The 16,413-nt window shown below is 37.6% G+C and overlaps 2 protein-coding genes across 2 annotated transcripts in view; both read left to right on the top strand.

Annotated features, from left to right (window-relative positions):
* The window catches only part of CDS1 (CDP-diacylglycerol synthase 1), a 71,846-nt gene that overhangs the window by 33,466 nt on the left and 21,967 nt on the right, over positions 1-16,413 (top strand). Inside the window, exons 4-5 of the mRNA XM_055297110.2 lie at positions 5,070-5,167; positions 6,875-7,014. Coding sequence (XP_055153085.1) covers positions 5,070-5,167; positions 6,875-7,014 — 238 coding nt within the window. The remainder of the gene's footprint in view (positions 1-5,069; positions 5,168-6,874; positions 7,015-16,413) is intronic.
* LOC129492165 (large ribosomal subunit protein eL34-like) lies at positions 2,755-3,195 on the top strand. Its single transcript, XM_055297111.2, has one exon. The coding sequence runs from the start codon at positions 2,792-2,794 to the stop codon at positions 3,143-3,145; it is 354 nt and encodes a 117-aa protein (XP_055153086.2). The 5' UTR covers positions 2,755-2,791; the 3' UTR covers positions 3,146-3,195.

The raw sequence follows: 16,413 nt of genomic DNA, 5'->3' as shown, positions 1-16,413 counted from the left end.
AAGTTTTATTAAAAACTTCTAGGAGGTCGGGCGCGGTGGCTCACGCCTGTAATCTCAGCACTTTGGGAGGGCGAGGCGGGCAGATTGCTTGAGGTCAGAAGTTCGAGACCAGCCTGGCCAACATGGTGAAACCCTGTCTCTACTCAAAATACAAAAAATTAGCTGGATGTGGTGGCGCACACCTGTAGTCCTAGCTACTCAGGTGGCTGAGGCAAGAGAATCACTTGAACCCAAGAGGCAGAGGTTTCAGCGAGCTGAGATTGCGCCACTGCACTCCAGCCTAGGCAACAGAGTGAGACTTTGTCTCAGAAAACAAACAAATGAAACTTCTAGGAAATTACAGCTACTATTTTAATATGGAATGCATATCCATGTTCCTTAAAAGGCCTTCTATTTGTAGTTTTTAAATTGTATTCACAGCTTAGAATCAAACTTTCTAAGTGATGGAGTTACTAAAGCATGTTTTGATTTAAAGGCAGATGTGAACACATAGAAGATATTGAAAGAGGTTCCCCCCTCCACCCCGCCTTCTTGGAAACTGTTGTCATTAAGTTTTAATTCATGCTGTGTAATTTACTTTTAAATCGTGTGTTTACTTTTTCCCATTATGAGAGTTGTGTGTATTCAAATTACTTTGGAAAATAGATAATTAAAAATAATCATTCCAACCCTATTGTTAACTACCAAAATGCAATTAGTAGTGTTATTTGATATATTTTATTTCATCACTTTTTGCTTAATTTATGTTTTTAAAACCATAGTCATAATAATAATGTGACTAACATTGTGCATCCTGCTTTTTAAGCTAAATATCACATCAAAAATTTTGTGGTCAGGTGCGGTGGCACACACCTGTAGTCTCAGCTATTCGAGAGACTGAGGCAGGAGGATCACTTGAGCCCTGAAATTCCAGTCTGAGTCCAGCCTGGATAATATGGCACAACCCTGTCTCTAAAAAAACCAAACTTATTTAAAAAAGTTTTGTGTTGTTCTGTAGTCTTTATAATCATTAGCTTTACTAGATTGTCTGCTTGATGGAATGTAGTTCATCATGCAGTTATTCACTTAAAGTGAATGAATATCTGAATTCATTAGTGCATCATTTAAAGTTGCAAATCATGTGTTATTTTTAGATATTCAGGTTATGTTCTGTTTTTTTTTTTTTTGATTGTGAATAACACTATCCTGAACATACTAGAACATAAATATGCTCTAACTTTATATGCGGGAGTATTTTCTTAGAAAAAATTTGCAAAGTGAAAATAGACACTTATTTGGATAACCCATAGGTACTCAGTATAGTTCATACTCAAAATGTCCAGATCTGAACTTCTAGTCCATACCTCAGCCATCCAGAGTAAATCTGTTGTCAAAGTTAAATAACAATACACAGACAAATCTCTATGCAAAGCATTTTATTTGGGAATGTATATATATTTTTTAAAAAAAACAGAATTGCACTTCAGAGCATATACCCAGACCAGGGTGGTCTTTGATGTGTCTAAAGAACAAAGAGAAGGTTGGGAGTTTTATTAATGAGAGAAGTTTGGGAGTTTTATTAAAGAGAGAAATGCTACATATTGTTTTGAAAGAAAGCCCATTGGCACTAGTGAACTTTGGGGAGTTGGCAGGCTCTGATTGGTGAGTGACGGTGGTGGCAGGTAAAATTAGTCTTAGAGTCATGGCACATTGTTGTTTCAGCAGCCACTAAGTAAACCTGGTCTGAGGGTATGGCCAGCTGTTTCAGCAGCTGGGCTTTGGATAATTCGTGGAGCAGGTGCTGTGTGCCCTGAGTGCTTTTTCCGCTTGGCCCCTCATCTCTGATTTTAGTTGAATGTGACAATTGACCCAATTTGTATAATCCTTTCATACTGTCTACTTTCCCAAGCCTTCCTTGGTGTTATTTTGTGTTCCCTTTTCTCCCTTAGCCCCTCAATTTCCTCACCCACCAAGTCTAGTCAGTTCTACCCCCTATACTTCTCTCCTGTCTTCTTCTCTACTCCGCTACCACTTCAGCTGGATAGTGAAGTGGCATCTTGCCTGCCTGACTGCCTTTACTCTTGTCACCTCCCCAGTACACTGTTTCCACCTTATTCTCCTGAACTCTCATGTCCAGTCGTGTCCTTTCAACTCCTCGGTGCAGTGCTTCCTGCTGTTTCCTAGGATTCCAGGACCAGGCTCATCTCTCTCTCCTTCTTACCCCCACCTTTGTCTTCCAGCAACTCCACCCTCCTAGTAGTTCCCTTAATACGCCCCATTCCCTCTGCAGGCGGTGACTCTGCAGATCCCCCTCCTCTGGCTCTGCTGTTGCCCACCCCCTGCCCCTGCCACAGGTGTGTCTGCCTCTACACACGTCCATTTGCCTGTTTCACATGGGTTGTAGTCGTGTTTCCTCCCTGAGAGACTGTACCTCTCTATGAACAGACGCCCTATGTTATTTCTGTAAGTCCTCAGTAACTAGTAAAGAGTAGACACTTAAATACTGACTGTTGTTTTTAAGGTTCTTGAAACATTAATTGGGCCAACAGAGTCCTATGAGTGTACATTGCTACCAGTGTTGATGGTATGGAGTATTAATTTCTGTGTAATCCTCCAGTCCTGGAAGATACACATATAGTTTAAGGATTTCAACACTACTATTTGGAACCTTTTGTTTTCTGTTTTCCTAGAAGTTCCATATTAATTGTCCCTGCAAGCTATAGTTGATGATCATATAAATATAATGTGTTATTAAAAATACTTTTGTTGTTTTTCCTTCCTCTTCCGGGGACATTGGTTGCAGGTACTCAGAATGGTCCAGCGTTTGACATACCAACGTAGGCTTTCCTACAATACAGCCTCTAACAAAACTAGGCTGTCCCGAACCCCTGGTAATAGAATTGTTTACCTTTATACCAAGAAGGTTGGGAAAGCACCAAAATCTGCATGTGGTGTGTGCCCAGGCAGACTTCGAGGGGTTCGTGCTGTAAGACCTAAAGTTCTTTTGAGATTGTCCAAAACAAAGAAACATGTCAGCAGGGCCTATGGTGGTTCCATGTATGCTAAATGTGTTCGTGACAGGATCAAGCATGCTTTCCTTATCGAGGAGCAGAAAATCGTTGTGAAAGTGTTGAAGGCACAAGCACAGAGTCAGAAAGCTAAATAAAAAAAATGAAACTTTTTTGAGTAATAAAAATGAAAAGACTTAAAAAAAAATACTTTTGTTCTCCCCTCTCAGTAAAAGAAATACAATTTATAGTGCCAGTGGATGTACCCTACCAAATATGTTCATAGAAATTACATCAGTATGATATTTTAAAAGCCCTTTGGATCTGACTAACTTTGCTTTACTGTTTTATCTTAATACTAAACATTGTCTCTGTTCTGTATTTTTGTTAGAAATGACTTGATATTATATACAAATGTTATTTGAAGAAGGACACTTAGATTTCCTCCTGTCTTTATAACACATTTATGACTTTTCCCTAAAAGTACTGTTTATAGTTTGACGTACTTTATCATGTGGCTGAAAAGACACATTTACTTTTTAAAGTATGTGATTGGACATGTAATCAGTATAATGGGAAAAAATAGCTTAAGAATACCCTGAACGGTAGGTTTTGGAAAACTAACTTGTGGAAATCTTAAAAAGAAATCCCAGAATATATCCTCTGACAGAATTTGGTAAGCTTTTTCTGTTAAAGGACCAGATAGTAATATTTTAGGCTCGTGGCCGGGCGTGGTGGCTCACGCTTGTAATCCCAGCACTTTGGGTGGCCGAGGCGGGTGGATCACGAGGTCAGGAGATCGAGACCACGGTGAAACCCCGTCTCTACTAAAAAAATACAAAAACAAAAAAAAAATTAGCTGGGCGTGGTGGCGGGCGCCTGTAGTCCCAGCTACTTGGAGAGGCTGAGGCAGGAGAATGGCGTGAACCCAGGAGGCGGAGCTTGCAGTGAGCCGAGATTGCGCCACTGCACTCCAGCCTGGGCGACAGAGCAAGACTCCGTCTCAAAAAAAAAATTAAAAAAAAGTAATATTTTAGGCTTTAAGGAGCTGCATATGTTTCGGTCACATAATATTTGATTTTTAAATAACTCTTTAAAAAATATAAAAATCCATTCTTAGCTCAAGGACAATATAAAAACAAGCCCTTGGGGTGTATTCACTAGACATTGAAAAGCTAGTCTGCCATATTCACAAAGATTTTTACCCCTTAATTCATGATAATAAGTGTTCGACTTGCCATTTGCTCTTTGAGTCTTGGAATCGACAGGTCAAGAACTGGGTGTGATGCTACATCTTGAGAAATTACCTTCACCCAGGTTGCTGAATGCAGCAGTTTGAAGGACTACAAAATAGAACATCAAAAAGGGATTTATAAATCTAAGCCCATGTAATAGGTGTGCAATCAGGATACTGTGTAAACAGAAATGCATAAACTCAGTTGACTGGCCAAAGTGGCTACAAATGTGGAAGGTTGCTTATACTTTGCTAAGGTAGCCCAGCTTAGATTGAGCAGCCAGTAGCTGGCTATGGGAGAGTTGACACAGCTGGGAGGATGAAAAGGCCATTCCAGGGTGACTGGGTAGAAAGTGTTCTAACTATTTGTCCTGACAGTATCTTTATTATTTGCAAGTGTAACAATGCATGGTTACAAATAAATATATGCAAGCAAACTTTCATATATGATTTTCTTAGGGTATCTCAAGAAACATAATGGACAGGTTGGACAAAAAGATTCTCCATCTTGACAAGGACAATCTCAAGAATGAAGTAGTGATGAGGGATAAATCCTAGTCAACTGCGGCCAACCAGACTATATCCCTCAAACTTTAAATTCCAGTGCCATTCCCCACCCCGGGAAGGATCTTCCAAGCCTTTTTGAGTAAAGCATTATTTTGCCTACCCCTTTGAGGCATCACTTGATTTTAGAGACATGGAATATTGCATTTTTTACTGACATTTAGAATAATTAAACATTGGTAGATTAAGATTTTTTAAATACATACGACAAACTGCTTTATTGAATGATTAAACACAAATGTAAACATTGCGAAATGTATGTTAATGTTTTCTCTTGGTTTCAGGTTCTGGGCATCCAAGTGAAATGCTTCCATGAAATTATCACTATAGGTTATAGAGTCTATCATTCTTATGATCTACCATGGTTTAGAACACTAAGTTGGTAAGTAAGCTTGAAACTATTTCAGATATGAAAAGTTAATTTCTGAAGTTTGTGAAGGAAGCGTCTTGATCAGTCAGTATCCACTCAGTTTACCCTATAGATTGATTCTACAGAAAGATAAATAAAAATAATGTAATTGAATTTTGAAAAGAAGATCACCTTTGTCTTTCCTACTCCAATACAACTTTTTTCAGATCATATATTTTAGTCTTTGTAGAGATATGTAATATGTGAATATATACACCATTCTTGTCCTTTTTTTAATAAAAAACTAAACATTGTATTGGAAACATTTTTGTATCCTTTACAATACTAATTTTAGCAAAATATTTACATATAATCTTTTCCTTCATTTTCCTTCATTTCCGCTCAGTTGACATGATAACATACAACATATTGTATATATACAAATGCATGTAAAGTTAGTAACAAAATCACCATAATGATATTAACATTTAAAATTTTATATCTTTTAAAACTTTTCGTATATAAATCATTGCTATCAGAACCTTGACTAGGAAACATGATAACGTTATAGTTCATATTTAACCCAAGTGGCCATCCTTTTTAATATAGTTGATTAATATCAACCAGGGAGTCAGTGTCTTATTAAAACAGATGGGGTTTGGAATAGTCAAAAAGAAGTGTCTTGATTTCGGTGATAGCTGATTTTTCCTTCTAGCAGGTTTCTTCATGAGTGGCAAAGTATATAGGAAATGTTAGATAGATAAAGTAATTGGAGAATAATTAAATGCAAAACCATGCAGTATTGATTCTAAGTATTAAAAAAAAGAGAAGATAAATAAGGATGGGCTCCAGTGATTGTAGAAGGTGTCAAACAAGAGGTAAAAGATAAACTGGTATTTGAAATGAAGACAAGTTTTGAATAAAGAAGAGTTTTCTGGTTGGGACATAGCACCCATCAGTTTCTAGATGTGGGACAGATGTACTTATACTACCGTTGATGAGATATTCCTGGCCCTTCTGAGCAGATGGTTTTGATTAGTGGACAGTGGGTAAATAGTTGGATTGGTAGAACAGGTTAGGCCTTGACTGCCTTACAGAGTAAGAATCCCTGCTCATCTGGAGTCCACTAGGAGCATTAGAAGAGGGGAGATGCCAGTGTGTGCAGGGCAGTGGGGAGACAGGTTGAATTGCCTCTTTTTTCTTTCCCTCTTAATATTCCTGAGGACAGGTGGGGATTTGTCTTAGGACTTCTGCATTAAAAAGCATTAGAGCTGTGAGTAGTTAGAAGTTAATTTTCATCATGAACTTAATACCTTAATATATACACCCACACATTATACATACATACAAAGTATTAAAATCATACACACACACAAACATACACACATTATACATACACACAAAGTATTAAATTTATACACACAGACACGCACACTGCTCCCACCTCAAGGGTGAGGGATTGTGTGTGTGTAGTATTTTCTACATTGTTTCCTAATTATCTCTGGCATTAGATTTTCAGCTAAATAAAGGTATGAACTATATTCGGTAAATTTTTGCTAGTCAATAAATTTGAAATTAAGTTTAAAACAGGAAAATAGCATTTTGGTAAAATATATCTTGAATTGGTCTTCTGAACTTGGTTTTGATCTTTGTGTCATCAGAATGTAGAAAATAATTTTGTTGAGTTTGAGGGGAAGGAAAGCTTCAAATATAGAAAAGCTAATTGTTTTTGAATTATAGGTACTTTCTATTGTGTGTAAACTACTTTTTCTATGGAGAGACTATAGCTGATTATTTTGCTACATTTGTTCAAAGAGAAGAACAACTTCAGTTCCTCATTCGCTACCATAGATTTATATCATTTGCCCTCTATCTGGCAGGTAAGTTAAGGAATATTCTGTATTGATATGTAGCTAACATATTTTCCATGTTTATTTTTATTTCTGTTATTTAAATTAGTAATTTTTTGGTTAAATTTTATTCCAGCCTCTTTTTTTCATTGTTTCTTGTGTATAAAGCTATTTCTTTCATCATGTTCTTAAATAGCAATTACTCCCTTATAGTGGGTTTAAATAGCAATTACTCCCTTATAGTGGGTTTAAAAAGTGCTTGTGAAGAATCACTCCAGGCCGGGCGCAGTGGCTCACGCCTGTAATCCCAGCACTTTGGAAGGCTGAGACAGGCGGAACACCTGAGGTCGGGAGTTTGAGAGAAGCCTGACCAACATGAAGAAACCCCGTCTCTACTAAAAACACAGAATTAGGTGGGCATGGTGGCGCATGCCTACAATTTCAGCTACTTGGGAGGCTAAGGCAGGAGAATCGCTTGAACCTGGGAGGCAGAGGTTGCGGGGAGCCGAGATCGCGCCATTGCACTCCAGCCTGGGCAACGAGCAAAACTCTATCTCAAAAAAAAAGAAAGGAATCACTCCATGTGTTTGAAAATTTTCTTTGCAAATTATAGTAAAAAAACTTTTAAGTACATAAAATTATTAACCAAATTTAATTTATGAAGAAACTTTCACATATATATTGCTTTATTTGTCCCTAGGAAATAGAGCTTTTTCATGTAGAATTAATCAGGGTAATTAGTTTTTTAGACGTAGTTTATAATACATGCAACTGTTTATAGTATGCTGTGCCACATGTTTTTGTAATTTTTAAATTAAAAATTAGATTCTTAAGATAAAGTTAGAATTTACAGATATCTTTTCCATAAAATTTTACAGATCACAAAAATAACCCCTAAGAAACTGATTTTTTTAAATGTGCTTTTTAAAAGCCAGATTGCTCATGTGAATTCTGGACCTACCAATTACTGGTTAACAGTGAGATATTTGGGCTGGGCGCGGTGGCTCATGCCTGTAATCCCAACACTTTGGGAGGCTGAGGTGCACGGATCACCTGAGGTTGGGAGTTCGAGACCAGCCTGATCAACATGGAGAAACCCCATCTCTACTAAAAATACAGAATTAGCCGGGCGTGGTGGCGCATGCTTGTAATCCCAGCTACCAGTAAGCCGAGATCGCACCACTGCACTCCAGCCTGGGCAACAAGAGGGAAACTCCATCTCAAAAAACAAACAAACAAACAAAAATGAGATATTTAATTAATTTCTCTGTGCTTCAGTTTCTTTGTAAAGCGCTTAGTACCTGGCACTACTTAAATTTTTATTATTATTATTTTCACTTTAAAAGAAGGAAATGAAATTTATTTGTGAGTTTTCACGTTAGCTGTTAATAGTTACTGTTTTAGCTCCTAGGAGTTTCCCAATAAATGAATTTTTCTCCTGGTACAGTCTTAGAAACTGGGTAATTCTTTTCCATCTCTCTTTAAAAATATACAGAATATGTGGGAAAGCATGTCCAGTCCTGTAGAAGTATGCTATTTCATTAAATAGTTATGATGTTCTTTATGGTGCTCCTCAGCTCCTTCAGTTCCTAGGCCTTCTAATTCTAAAAAGCCAGAAAGTGAAATACAATCTGAAATGATAATGGGAATTTTCAGATAATTTGTTTTGATGTAATGAGGAGGAATATATTTTTGAAGAATTTTCCACCTTTTACATTCAGGTTTTTTGTTACTTTTTAAAATTTTAAATTTCATTTTATTTTCCCAGAGATTGGGTCTCCCCATGTGGCCCAGGCAGGTCTCGAACTCCTGGGCTCAAGGGATCCTTCTGCCTTGGCTTCCCAAAGTGCTGGGATTACAGGCACGAGCCACTGCACCCAGCCTTTCGTTCAGGTTTATTGTTCAGTTCAGCTTTCCAAATCTGTTCCTTCATTTAAAAAAACTTTTCACTGCTGTATCTATAGAAAGTACATTCATAGAAATAGGTATTGAAAAATTTCTACTCTTTTAAGGGTATCCATATGATGATAGTTGGTCCATTTTAAATTCTGACCAATTGGAAGGATTATGATCATGGAGAGATTATGATTGTTATCAGCTAAGAAGATCATACTAAAATTTTGGAGAGTAAAACACTTGACTCTGATTCTGTGTTTATCAAAGCACATTTGTGCGTTTTCTTGGTATTCTTTGTAGAAACTTTGAGTATTTTCTCGCATTTACCAAACCAATAAGCTTGATTTATTTTGTTAAAGGTAAGGTCGATTCTGGAATGGATTCTTTTGTATTACAGGAGAGAAGAATGTAGTACCTTCTCAGTTTATATTTAAAGTAACAAGACTTCTGGCATTTTGAGTTTTGATGATAATAGTAACAGTCAAAGTGTCTGTGATATCTTCTGTTATTGAACCCAACACTTTATTTCGTGTGATTATTCTTGTAATTATTTAAAAACAACTGCGGGCCGGGTGTGGTGGCTCACACCTGTAATCCCAGCACTTTGGGAGGCTGAGGCAGGCAGATCACTTGAGGTCAGGAGTTTGAGACCAGCCTGGCCAACATGGCGAAACCCCATCTCTACTAAAAATACAAAAAAAAATTAGCTGGGCATGGTGGCAGGTGCCTGTAATCCCAGCTATTTGGGAGGCTGAGGCAAGAGAATCGCTGTAACCTGGGAGGCAGAGGCTGCAGTGACCTGAAATCATGCCGCTGCATTCCAGCCTGGGCGACAGAGCGAGACTCCATCTCAAAATAATATTAATAAAAAAAGAACAATTGTGGTTAATTAAAACATACATCATTTCTATCATTAATATCTGCACATTAGTTTTCAAACTGATTTTCAAAAGAATTCTGATGTAAACAGCAACCCTGCACCCCACCGCTTTGAGAGTTTTTCCTTTTCTCTAAGTAATAGGCCGATTTCTTAGTTTACTTTAGGTATTATCTGTTGACTTCCTGTTATAACCTACTTCACTTCTTCATACTCAGTTTTTTTACAGTAATAGTTAGCATTAAGTAGGTACCTAAAATATCACTTCCTGTAGACCCAAATAGTATCTATAATTACATTTCCTTCTTTTACAACTTTTTGTTTTTCCCGAACTGAGAAACTGCCTCACCTTCTCTTTCCCATATTTGCTAATTTCAGTATAGAAATCCTTAATTTTTCCTTCAGGTTTGCCCCATGTCTGTTGGTAGTATTTTCAGATGTTTACACAAGTCAGATAGTATATCAATTGCCTTTTTTCCTGGAGGCTTCTGTGCCAGAGACTCTGCATTCCTGTTCCTGTGTGAGCTGGCTGCATATGGGCCCACTGCGGAGCTGTCCTCGTGATTTGAGCCGGTTTCTTTATCCCAGGTCTTCCATCTCTTGGTTAACACCCTCACTTTGCTGAAGCATGGCCTGCTGTAGTTTCTTATGAAATGATGTGTAGAAGGTAGATGTCTTATGTTTGTGCATTTCTAAAGATATCTTTAGTCTATTCTCAAAGCTGATTGCTTTGGCTAGGGCTCACGCTTACTGTTAGACTTTTCCTTAATAATCCAGGTCAGAAGCCTAGGCCTCAGTCTTGCCTTCCACTGGGCCTTTTCTCCTTAGTTTCTCTAGAAAATACGTTTAGGCTCCTGTAATTTCTCAGGCCTACTAACAGTTTTCTATCTGTTTTCTATCTTCCAAACTTTGTAGACATGTTTCTTCTTTTCTCCTTCACATTTCTTCAGTTTTCTCTGTTCTTGTGGGGCTTCCCCTTAATTTATTTTAATGTTATTTTGCAGGGATACCAGGATGGAATACAAACTATCAATTAAAAACAAAAAGCCTTAACTAGTTTTATTTTTCCCTTGGCTTAGAACAATTTGTTATTTTTGCTCACAGTCCTGCGGATTGGCGGGCTTAACTGAGCAGTTCTAACCCCAGGCCTCTCACGTGGTTGCCGTGAGACAGAGGCCGGTGCTCATGTCTTGAGTGGGCAGGACATCAAAGATGGCTCCTTTTCATGACTGCAGTTCGTGCCGCTTGCTGACTTGGGCACTGACCTGTGGCCCCTCCATGTGGCTTGGATGGGACAGGCAGCCTAGGTTCTGAATGGGGAGCATGCCAGGAGCCAGGTGTTTCAAGAGGCCTAAACTAGTTTTTTTTTGCTGGGCACTGTGGCTCACACCTGTAATCCCAGCACTTTGGGAGGCCGAGGCAGGCGGATCACAAGGTCAGGAGATTGAGACCATCCTGGCTAACACTGTGAAACCCCGTCTCTACTAAAAATACAAAAAAAAAAAATTAGCCGGGCGTGGTGGTGGGCACCTGTAGTCCCAGCTACTTGGGAGGCTGAGGTGGGAGAATGGCGTGAACCCAGGAGGTGGAGCTTGCAGTAGGTGGAGATTGTGCCACTGCACTCCAGCCTGGGTGACAGAGCAAGACTCCATCTCAAAAAAAAAAAAAAAAACTAGTTTTTTTTTTTTTTTTTAATGAAAATATATGCCCATGATAAAAATTTAGACTAGAAAGGAGTATTCCATGAAATCTTCCTCCACCTCAGAGCCTTACTTACGATATCTGGAGGCTTACTACTGTTATTCCAGAAATTGTCTGAGTATTCAAGCTTTTATGTTTATATCCCCCCTCCCTTTTTCTTATACAAGTAAGAGTATCTCTTCTGTACCATTATTCCACTTCATATATTAATAGCTTATAGATGGATTTATATTGGCACATCTACATCTATCATTGTATCCATATCTGCAGTTACATCTATTTTGATATACAGCAATAGCTGAGAGATAGAATGTCAGCATATAAGGTGACTACTGTTTTCCCCTTTGGTTTTGCTATAATTTATGCTTGAGAATAACATCTCAATTGAGTGTGGACCGATAGTGTGATTCATTTTCTTTGTTGTTTCTTTTTATATATTTTGTCTTTGATAGCCTCCTAACCAGCCCCTTTTTAGTAATTGTTTGTTCCGTGTATGACTTTTGGACTCTACTATAAAACACAATCAATGTTGCGTCTTTTTTTTTTGAAACAGAGTCTCACTCTGTTGCCCAGGCTGGAGTGCAGTGGCACGATCTCGCCTCATGGCAACCTCTGCCTCCTGGGTTCAGGTGATTCTCATGCCTGAGCCTCCCAAGTAGCTGGGACTACAGGCATGCGCTACTGCACCTGGCTAATTTTTGTATTTTTAGTAGAGATGGAGTTTCACTATGTTGCTCAGGCTGGTGTCTAACTCCTGGGATCGTGATCCTCCTACCTTGATCTCCGAAAGTGCTGGGATTATGGGCATGAGCCACCATGTCTGGCCTGGTGTTTCTTCATTTTTCTAACAGTATACTTATTTCTGCCATAGACATATTTTACCATTTCTTATTTTACACTCTTAGAATCACAGAAACTTACTGAAAGTCATCAAAGGCATTCTTAGAGCAAACATTTCAGTGTTTTCCAAATGTTAGGTACTGTGAATGACGTTGAGGATATAAAGGGAAATGAAGCGATTGTGTGCCTTCCAGGGTCTAGAAGTTGGTGAGATGTGAGTCTTCTAGTTCATTGCTGAAATGTGAACAAGTCCTGGCAGGAGCATGAAGAAGAGGAAGGAAGGCCATGGAAGGCCTTTGAGAAGAGATGACAGATTTCATGAAAAGGAAAGAGCAAGCAGGCAGTTGCCAGGTATCGGATAGTAAAAAAGTCCATTCCAGGCAGAGGAACAGCTGTGCAGGCATGAGAATGAGAAAGGATTGCATGTTTTGGGAGGCATTGAAGATAGGGAAGGTAGGCAGGAGCCACATCTTGAGAAAATTTGTATGTCATGGGAAAGGTTTGGACTTTATATCTGGGAAAACATTGGAGGATTTTAAGCTAAGAAATGATATAACCAGATTTGTAATTAAATGAAGTAGGCTGGGAGACATTATCAGGCAGACTAGATAGGAAGCTGCTGCTGTAATCCACACTAAATGTAATAAGGACCTAAACTCTTCCGGTTTGTAGTTAATACTAAATGAGTAATAAGTTAGAAAATAAAAATACCACAGGCTGATCATAGAACCCAACTGCTATTTTATGACAGTCTATGAAAAGTTGTTTATATATCACAAGTTATTGGCTTAAAATGCACTTCTTTGTTGAGGTAATTGCATATTCACATGCAATTGTAAGAAATAATAGATCCTTTTACACTTTGCTCAGTTATCACCAATGATAGTATTTTGCAAAACTGTAGTACATCACACCAGGATATTGACATCATTACAGTCACACAAATGTACTTTTTGTTTGTTATTTTGAGATAGGATCTCACTGTTTTCCCAGGCTGGTCTTGAATTCCTGGACTCAACTTACCCTTCTGCCTCAGACTCCTTGGTAGCTGGGATTACAGGTGTGTATTACCACGCCCACCTCTACAGATATACTTTAAAAATGCAACCTCATAGTAAGCTAGGAGCTACTCAGTTAAATGATGTAACTTCCAGTATAAAACAGGCATAGAATACTATATGTCTATTACCATTTTAAGAGTGGCCTAAAAATGGCTCGGTTAGACCAAAAGCACCCATGGTGTACCTCTCTTGTTTGTTTAATTCCCAGAGCGCAGTGCGGGTCTGGCATTGAGGGTCCGACTATGTATTTGTTGGATAAACAATTAAAAGGCTGAGAACATGCACATCCACACACAGTGCTTCTTAATGATATTTTCTTAGTATCAGTGTTTTGTTTGCTGAGTCTTGAGGCCTTAGTGGCTACTCTTGAAGTGCTTAGCAACATTTGTGAGCTTAGTCCAGTAAATGGAATTAGACTTTGAAACAGGATTATGGAAACAGAGAATGTGCTAACATTGAGATATTTGTACCTTTCTTTCAAATTATGCTGTGGAAATCTTTGGAAGTCTTTTTGTTAAACAATATTCCAAGGGCCCTGTGAAAATTTTAGTTCTGTTATAGTGGTCAAATGACTTCAGAAAATGTTTGTTTTACCAGATTTAAAAAGCAGAGACAGTTCGAACTACTTCATTGACATTGAATTTTATTTAAATAAAATGTAGGTGTCTCCAATTCTGACCCCCTCATCGAGGTCCATGAAATTAAATGACTTGTTTAATATTATACAGATGTCTCACTGACTAGGACCTAGAAGTCATATTGACATTTAGATAATTTTGTTGCAAAATGAGTTTGACTGATAGCAGAGAAAATCAGGGAGACTGAAAATAATAAGACGAACATTTTCTCTAGAGTCTAGATATATATTAAAAAGAACTCATCAACTTGGTGATTTGGAATTGGGGTTCTTTAGAAACCAGAGCAGTCATGCAATTATATGGTTAGCAGTGACATGTAAACAGACTTAAGGTGTTTGACCCTTAATATTATCACCTTACATTTCTTTATCCAACTATAGTGATGTGCATATTATGTTTAATAATTTTTTGCTTGTATTTGGGCATGCATAGCTATTTTGATTTCTTTAAAATTCTTATGGAGATAATATGACTTGAATGTAATGCTTTCAGTTCAAGAAAATTGATGGACATATAAAACTAAGTTATAGCCAAAATTAATGCATAATTAAGATGTTTTCCCCAAACATCCTGAGTATCTTTTATATCAGAGGATATTAATGAAATCTTTAGAAAAGTATCACAAATAATTCACAAAGGACTGTATCTCCAAAACTACTTAAAATTTCTGAATTAAAGACTACTAAACTCTATACACATGCTAGTATTGGTTCTAAACCTTAGGCTGAACATTCAGATTAATAGAAAACTTTTAAAAATGTTAACTAATATGATGATTGGTTTGTATGGTAATCTCTACAATGCATATTCATTTAAAACTTTTTCAGAACAACTCGGTTGTAGCCTGGTGTCTGAATAAAGGCACACAATGCAGTGTGATTTTGAATTTATTTAATTTGATGCTAGAAAGTTTTGATGGTTTAGGCAAGTATAATGAAGAATATAACCAAGCGGAAGAATGGGGGATGAGTCAGAAGCTCTAGTACTCAATCTTGGGCCCATCTTACTGTCTGTTTTTTGAATTAAGGGCTATATGTATTTACTAAATTTTGACTAATCAATGGTAAATTTTAAAAACAACTTTATTTTTTCTTTGTTTTCGGTGTCTTCAACAAAAGCAAGAGCTTCTGAATGGCAGTGCCTATCTTATTCATTTTTGTATCTTGTTTCTGGCCTATCAAAGGTGCTTGATAAATATTTTTTATCTGTTTTTCTGAAATTCCCTCTGTCTCATCTATTGGGCTTTTCAGTATCTTGTGTTTTTTCCTTTACTTTTCCTGATCCCCTTAAAAATCTTCATCCTCTTCTTCTTCCTTTTTAAAGAAATTTTTAAAGAGATGGTGACTTGCTTTGTGGTCCAGGCTGGAGAATAGTAGTTGATCATGGCTCACTGCAGCCTCAAACTCCTGGGCTCAAGTGATCCTCCAGCCTCAGCCTTTCAAGTAGCTGAGACTGCAGGTGTGTGCCATCCTGCCCAGCTAATTTTTACTTTTATTTCATAGAGACAGGATCCTGCTGTGTTGCGCAGGCTGGTCTTGAACTCATGGCCTCAGGTAGTTCTCCTTCCTTCGCCTCCCAAGGTATTGGGATTACAGGCATAGGACACTGCACCTGGATTCTCTTGTTCTTTTTGAATATACCTCTCTTTAGTTTGTTGGGTAACTGGTTCTGCCTAATCACTGGAGAACTCTTTGATGCTGGGCAACGAGATGTACATATCTTTGTACCGAGAACACCAGGCACAATACTATGTAGATAAATGATGATAAGTATAACTTTTACATAAAGAACTATATATTAGGAGGCCTTTTCAGTACTTTTATTTATAGTACTACAACACATTCTGTGATTTTAATTTAGAAATAGTCGTAAAAACATTCTTTGTTAATCAGGGAAAAAAAAACTATGGATCCAATTGTACAAAAAGTGATCCTTTCCACAGATTTATTAAAATATAAATGTATTTTTAAGTATTTAAACATAAAATGTTAATATGTCCTTATAGTTGTGAATGAGAAAGATTAAGTTCATGTGTTTCTTTTTTACAATGTTTTTCTTTAAAAAATAATACACAGTTGGCCCTCCTATATCCATGGGTTTTGCATCCCTGGAGTCAACCAACTGTGGATTGAAAATGTTCTGGGAAAAAAAAAACACAATGGATGATTGTGTCTTTATTGAACATGTATAGGCTTGTTTCTTGTCATTATCCCCTGAAAAATACAGTCTAACAACTGTTTATATAGAATTTACATTGTGTTAGGAATTAGTAATCTAGAAATGATTTAAGATACACAGGAGGATGTAAGTAGGTTATATGCAAATACTATACCATTTTATATAAGGGACTTGAGCATCCATGGATTTTTGTCCTTTGGGGATCCTGCAAGCAATCACCCAGGGATACTGAGAGATG

This window comes from Symphalangus syndactylus, chromosome 10 (assembly GCF_028878055.3).
Source record: "Symphalangus syndactylus isolate Jambi chromosome 10, NHGRI_mSymSyn1-v2.1_pri, whole genome shotgun sequence".
NCBI classification, from domain to species: Eukaryota; Metazoa; Chordata; class Mammalia; order Primates; family Hylobatidae; genus Symphalangus; species Symphalangus syndactylus.
The sequence above is the reverse complement of the archived record's forward strand: the minus strand, read 5'-3'. Positions and strand labels throughout refer to the sequence as shown.